Source organism: Arvicola amphibius, chromosome 4 (assembly GCF_903992535.2).
Source record: "Arvicola amphibius chromosome 4, mArvAmp1.2, whole genome shotgun sequence".
Lineage (NCBI taxonomy): Eukaryota > Metazoa > Chordata > Mammalia > Rodentia > Cricetidae > Arvicola > Arvicola amphibius.
Genome location: NC_052050.1, coordinates 52438704 through 52445900, shown reverse-complemented (window position 1 = coordinate 52445900; position 7197 = coordinate 52438704). Strand labels below are relative to the sequence as shown.

At 51.2% G+C, this 7197-nt stretch overlaps 1 protein-coding gene across 1 annotated transcript; it reads left to right on the top strand.

Annotated features, from left to right (window-relative positions):
* The first annotated feature begins 3159 nt into the window (after positions 1 to 3159).
* Positions 3160 to 4950, top strand: Mfsd6l (major facilitator superfamily domain containing 6 like). The gene has a single exon (XM_038324789.1). The coding sequence runs from the start codon at positions 3160 to 3162 to the stop codon at positions 4948 to 4950; it is 1791 nt and encodes a 596-aa protein (XP_038180717.1).
* The last annotated feature ends 2247 nt before the right edge of the window (positions 4951 to 7197 follow it).

Here is a 7197-nt window from a genome sequence, read left to right as displayed (position 1 = left end):
CTCTCGGGTCATGGTTCACCCCTACTGAGGCGGCTCTGTCTCAGTAAAGAAGAGAATGATAGCATCAATAAAAGCACTCTAAAGTGTTTCTGCGTGTGTGTGTGTGTGTGTGTGTGTGTGTGTGTGTGTGTGAGAGAGATGTTTCAAGTAAAAAAATTGCACATCTGTAACATGAATAATAAAAGCCCAGAGACAGATATTGGGGTTCAACCTGAAGAAAAACAAAAGCAGCCAAGCCACTAGAGAGCTCTTACCTCTTTGAAATCTTCAGACTAAAAGTGAGTGCCTGTCTCCTCCTGCTTTATAGCCCTCTCTAGTGCTGGGATTAAAGGCATGCACCACCATGCCTGGCCTCTATGTTAACTAGTGTGGCTGCTGGGATTAAAGGTGTGTGCCACCACTGCCTCACCTGTATGGCTGACAAGTGTGGCTGCTTTGCACCGACCTTCAGGAAAGCTTTAGTTATTAAAATACAAATGAAATGTCACTACACATATCCAGGTACAAAAGATCAGGTACAAAGCTGCAGTGTCCTTGGCCCCATCACCAGGGTGGGAGAGAAACAGAGCAAGTCTGCGGGGCTTAGATCTGAGTCCCTTCCTGTCAGCTCTATTGAGTCCCAGAGGACAGTGAGAGAGAAGGTAGTGAATCTCTTTGAGATGGGGAATCTATGCTGCTTCCTCTTCTGTTGCTATGGAAAAAAATCATGGCCAAAAAGCAACCAGAGAAATAGTTTATTTTGGCTCATGGTTCCAGAGGAATATGAGTCCATCACGGCGAGAAGAAATGGCAATAAGCAACGAGCATGGCAGCCAGAAGCCAAGCGCTCACATCTTCAGACACAAGCACGAAGCAGAGCGAGCAAAGCAAGACAGCTTTAAACTCTTAAAGCCCCTGCCAGATGTGGTGGTGCACGCTTTTAATCTCAGCACTCAGGAGGCAGAGGCAGGTGGATCTCTGTGAGTTTGAGGCCAGCCTGGTCTTTTTTGGGTGGGTTGGTAGTTGTTTTGAGACAGCCCGGTCTTTTTTCCTGGACCCTGACAGTTTCTCATGCCTGAGGTAGTGTGGAGGCCTAGTAGGGACTTTTTCTCTTTGGGGGTGGAGGGATTTTTGTTTTGTTTTGTTTTAAGACAGGGTTTCTCTCTGGGATTAAAGGCATGCACTACCCCGCCCCGGTCATGAGATCCTATCTTAAAACAAACAAAATTAAACTCTCAAAATTTAACCCCAGTGACCTACTTCCTTCAGCAAAGCCTGTTAAACTTCCCCAAACAATGCCACCAACTGGGGACCAAGTGTTCAAAAATAAGTGTACAGGAACAGTCTCATTAAATCAATACAGGATGGGGGATAGATCTTGCATTTGACCTCTGACCTCATTGTCCCAGGAATGGGGCAAAGTCCCAGGGCCCATTCTCAAACCAAGAAGGACGTAAGTAGGGCTCTGAGGTTACCTTAACAGACTGGCCCAAAGGCAGTCTAGGCTTCCAGGAAGTCTCTGCTCCCCTGTGGCATGGGAAGCAGGGAAGGTTTTCTCAGGTGGGCAGATGCAGACAAGCCCAGTGCAGGTGTGGGAAAGAGTGTGGAGTTTGGCGAGTGAGGGCAATGTCTGACAGCTGAAAGAGAAGGGCTGGGGGATCTCAGTGGTTTGAGACTGGTAATGATGGCAGTCTCACTGAGTCTGCGCTGGGACTTTATTTTTTTCTGCACTGAGGTGATGTGAACTGCTTCATACCAGTTTGAACACTCACAATAATCGTGCATGTGTGTGCACGTGTGTGTTTGGTTAATTTATTGGTTGACATTTTTGAGACAGGGTCTCAGGTAACTAACGTCAGTCTTGAGCTGATTTTCCTGCTTCCAGATCCAAATGATGGGATTATATGACGAAGCCACCACACACCATTAATCAGTTGGGTTTTTGTTTTGTTTTTATTTAGCTTTATAAACAAGGTATCACACAGCTGAGGCTGAGGGTGAACCATCCTCCTGCCTCCAGCCCTCAAGGGTTGACTCACAGGCATATGTCACCATACCCAGCTAGCAATCCCCAAGTTTTTAAGTAACCATTACAAGCCTGTCAGTCAGGAAGGTTACGTGAATGTGCTGGGGATCTTGGCTGCCTACCAATTTACAGTGAAAGCCATTATTGAATCAAATTCAACTACACATACATACTGGTCGGCAAACACCCACACCCTCCAATCCACAGTCAAATTAGGTACAATGAGCAAGCGTTGAATGAAACCCTGACCAGATCAGGGCTGAGATGTAGCTCAGTGGTTGAGTGCTCCACTAGCTTGCATGGAGGCCCTGGGTGTGAGAATAGAAAAATTACTAAATCAGTAGCTAGATGATTGGCCATTTTGGAGGAAAGCCTATGATACAATCCCAAATGATTTGAACCACTGGAGTCTTTCTTTGTTCACGTGAGACAGGAAATGCCTCTGGGGGAAAAATATATATTTAGCATGACCCAAGATCACACTTCTTCTGGGGGCTGTTTACATGTGGTGCAATAGTTCTATGATCAGGGAGCCAAAGCAGCTGTCTCCCCGGGAGCAATAAGGTGAACAGAAGGATTATAAGCAAAAGTGCCCTGATAAGAGCAAAGGGGGAGGGAGGTGTGAGTCTCGGTGATGGCGATGTCACTTATGATAAACGGGGCCAACTCTGGATGGCCACTGACCGGTGTTCCTCTGAATAGACTTGAGGAACAGAGATGTGCGAATGTCATTAACCCCATTCTTCTCCCAGCCTCATTCCTATCCTGATCCTGGACAGTTTCTCATGCCTGAGGCAGTCCAGGAGCCGGTACGCCCATGGTCAAGCTCCAAACGCGCCGGGCGATTACAGGATGCTACTCACGGGTGGAGCAGGTGGGGCGCAGGTGCGGTAGGTGCGACAACAGGTGCGCGGGCTCCGCCCCCGCCATGCCTCACTCCTGGGGCGGGGCCACTTCCGGGAGGGTGGCCGGACGTGGGGGAGTAAAGCAGCCGTTGGCCAGGTGACCGGAGGCCACGCCGGGGGGCTGGAGGCGCAGTCCGATTTGCTCGGAACCCTGAGCCCGTGATCCTCCCTCCCCGGGACATGGAGTCCCGCGCGCCCCGCGTCCAGCTCGGTCCTGTACCCTTCTGGGTCTGACGGAATCCCGCTGCCATGAGCCCCAACCCGCAGTGGGACGTCCCCAGGGCACTGGGGGTGGCCAGGCTCTTCCATCTGGTGTGCGGGGTCCGGGATGCCTGTGTGACCCCGTTCCTGACCCTCTACCTGAGGCAACTGGGTGTGGCTGCACCCTGGGTGGGCGTCCTCATGGGAACCAAGCACCTGGTCGCCGCCTGCTGGACTCCGTTCTGTGCCTTCCTGGCCAAACGCTACCACAAAAGGAGAATGTTTCTGACTGGCTCGTTGCTGGGCTCCGCAGGAGCCAGCCTCCTGATGGTTCTCATCCCACCAGTGGACAGAAATCCCGGCAATCACTTTTGTAATGGAAGCAACAAAGTGGTCTCCACTGTCCTACCACTGGGAGTTACACGAACTGTGACCATGACCTCCACCCAGGGATCGGTCCCAAACCACGGGGCAGGAGCACCCAGCCTCTCAGGCAGCAGACACACCAGAGCCCTGGACACGTCTGGCTTTCTAAACGGATTTGGTAAAAATCAAGAAGGCATACTTGGTGGCCAGCAGGCCTATTTAGTTGGCTCTGTTGCAGGAGCCAGGATCACTACCCAAGCTCGCCATCCTGTCACTTCTGGGTTGAGAGTTAATTCCCAGGAAGGGACTTTTGAGGTGGGCAATGCTATCCTGGGTCCACTTCCTGGAAGCACAGCCCTTGGAAGTCCAGGCAACTTGTCAAAGGCCCAGGGGGATGCCCAGGCTCTGAACCACTCCTTGAAAGGGCCGCAGTGGACCCTCATCCTCTCCGTGGGGTTTGTGGTATTTTGGGAACTGCTGACAGCCCCTCTGGAACAGGTGGCAGATGACAGTCTTTACGAATACCTGGATTTTGTTGATGCCGCTGACCGGAACAGAGACCTGTGGCTCTGGAGATTATTGGGTATGTCAGCAGGTGTGTGTGGCATCACAGCCTTGGTGGGGCATCTGGAATGCTTCCTGGTGACCAATGGTCCTCGGGGCGTGATTCATTTCTACAGCTATGCACTACTCAGTACTCTGGCCTTAGCGGTGAGCACAGCCTTTCCTGTCCCCATCAACCAGAAACGGGGGCCCAGCTACAAAACCATCAAAACACTGTCCCTCATACGGGGTGACACCCGCCTCATCCTCCTAGCCTTCACTGTCCTTTGGATAGGAGCCACTGCCAGTACGGTGCAGAACTTTCTGTTCTGGCACATGAAGGACCATGGCAGCAGCGAGCTGGTGATGGGTTTCTCCGTGGCTCTCGGCTTACTAGGAGAAATTCTGTTTCATCCGTTCAGAACTTGGTTGCTTAGGAAACTGTCGAGGGTGGGTGTGCTGGGCCTGGGGCTGGGCTGCCTGGCCCTGCAGCTGCTCTACTACTCCTTCATCTGGAGCTGGTGGTCTGTCCTACCTGTTCAGATCCTGAGTGCCATCAGCAGTGGGGCTCTGTGGTGGGCCGTGGGGGTCTCCATAGAGGACCTGTCCACCTCTGGCGTGGAGAGGTCTCTAGGCACCATGTTCCGAGGTCACTTCTATGAGAGTGGTAGCAGCCTAGGCAGCTTTGTGGGGGGCTTCGTCGTCATGCGCTTCGGCATAGCCGTGCTCTACCAAGCCTGCTGTGTGGTCCTGTTGCTTTGGCTGGCCCTCTTCCTGTCCACCCAGTCCAAGTTGCCCCGAGAACAAAGGATCAACTACTCGAAGCTGCTGGCCATGGAGGGGAGTGACACCAGCGACTCTGAGCAGGGGTCAGAACGGGACTGGCTTGTGAAGGCCATGAGGGAGGAGCACGAGGACTGGAAGGGCTGAGAGGGCACCGCACACTGCTGGAGGAGAGCACTCGCTGGGGGGCACAGGGCTCCTGCTCCGGACCGCGGGGAGCCTTAAGGGGGAGAGCCGTGTCTATGCCAGAGGCGCAACAGGACCCACTCATTGCGTGATTTCACTTTGTAGTAAAAGGAGGTTTTTACTTTTTTATTTTTTATGTGTTTGTATACGCGCGTGTGTGTGTGTGTGTGTGTGTGTGTGTGTGTGTGTGACCCGATGACAACCTCAGGGGTCATCCTCAGGAACGCCATCCACCTCTTTTGAGACAGGGTCTCTCCCTGGTCTAGAGTTCACCATTTGGCAAGAACTGACTGGCCAGCACCCCCAGAACCCTCTCCTCCCTCATCTGCCTCCCCATCACTGGGATTACACACATACCACCATGCCTTCCATTTTCGTTTTTGCATAGTTTTTAGAGATCAAAATTAGGTTCTTACGTTTGCAAAAGCAGCTTTACCTGCTGGACAATCTCCCCAGGCCAACATTTTATTTTATTATTTTATTTGCCACGCAAACTTTTTAGGATATGGGAGAAGAACACATTTGCTTTTGTAGAAAAGTTCCTCTGCATTTGCTAATTTTGAGGCTTTCAAGGCCTTTCGGTATAGGGTTCTGATGCAACTGGACCCAACAGTGGAACAATGGCAGAAGCAATGGCATTAAGGTGACTGGGCAAGGAAGACAGCAGGACCTGTAGGATGCAGTGGACGGGGGGTGGGGAAGCTGATCTAGATGGGTCCTGGGCCTTCCTGGAGGTAGGAGTCACTAATCCTATAAAAGCTATGCTGAGGGCAGATAAGAATGGCACCCAACACTGAACCCCACCCCCAAGTTTCTTATTCCCAAAAGTATGTACCACCAGGAAAAGGGCACGAGAATCAATCCCACATTCCTCCCTGTGTGAGCACATGGAGATTTTAACATCTGCTTTGGTTATGGTGTAGTAGTAATGAACTTGTTCTGTCTCCCAGGCCTTTATTCCCGAGGCCGATTTTGTTTTTTTTTTTTTCTGAGACAGGGTCTCTCTCTGGTTGTCCTAGAACTCACTAGGTAGACCAGGTTGGCCTTGAACTCAGAGATCTGCCTGCCTCTGCTTTCCAAGTGCTAGGATTAAAGGTGTGAACAACCATGCCCGGCCCCCAAAGGAAGTTCATTACATCCTAATTCTTCCGCTTTATAATCAAGAAAATAGGAACTAGAGAGATGGTTCAGTGGACCTGATTTCAATTTCCAGCGTCAGCCTGTGGATCAAACCATCTGTAACTCCAATTCAGGGGATCTGATGCCCTCTTCTGGCCTCTGTAGGGATTGCATGCATGTGGCTCTCAGATTTACAAATAGGCAACAAAACAAAACAAACAATTTTTTTTCTAAAGTTAAGAAAACGTAGGATACTGGATTTAGGAGCCTGGTCACAGGTGGAGAAAAGGAGAAGGTGCATGAATGCCCACTGGTGGGGACGAGGAGGTGCATGAATGCCCACTGGTGGGGACGTTTCTAGGATTTGACTTTTTCCGGTTCTTTCTGTGAAACCTTACAGTACAGATAACTAACACAAACTCACCTCTGCCTTAAGCATTTGTCTACATCAGCTCTCCAGGGCGACAGAAACCCAGAGTACACAGCAGCTCAGAGATGGCAGAGAGAGCCTGTAATCCCGTCATCTCGGGGGTCCTGCCACACTCAGCCTGTTCTCACCCATGTTTGTACTCATGACCAGAAGACGGCGGCCTTATCACCAGGCCTCTCACCTGCCTTCCAGGCTGCAAGAAGGTGGGAAGACAAGGAGAGAAACAGAGCGTGGAAAGCAAAAGCCGTCCCTGCACCCCTTAGCTGACTCCTGTATAAACTGTGTCACAAGGCCGGTCCAACTGTAAGGGAGTCTGGGGAGACGGATATTTTAAATTGTCATTTATTATTATGTATGTGTGATGTCTATGTGAACGCAGGCACACATGTGTCACAGAGCATGGGTAGATGTCAGGGGACAACTTTCCAGCATCAGCGTTCTCCTTCACCGTGGATTCTGGCGGTTGAACTAGGGTCCCCGGGCTCCTGCAGCGAGCACTTTGCCCACCCAGCCCCTCTCCCTGACCTGGGACTGGAGCCCTACCATCCTGGAATAGTAGTAGCCCGGGAAAATTCTGGGTTACAGTAGGAAGAAGATGGGGTGGGTACAGTCCCTACAAGTTGGCTTGTCTTCTGCAGGCACCTGAATCCCTGTCATTC

Coding starts and splice junctions, on each gene's coding strand:
- Mfsd6l (XM_038324789.1), top strand. CDS start 3,160: ATGAGCCCCAACCCGCAGTGGGACGTCCCCAGGGCACTGGGGGTGGCC.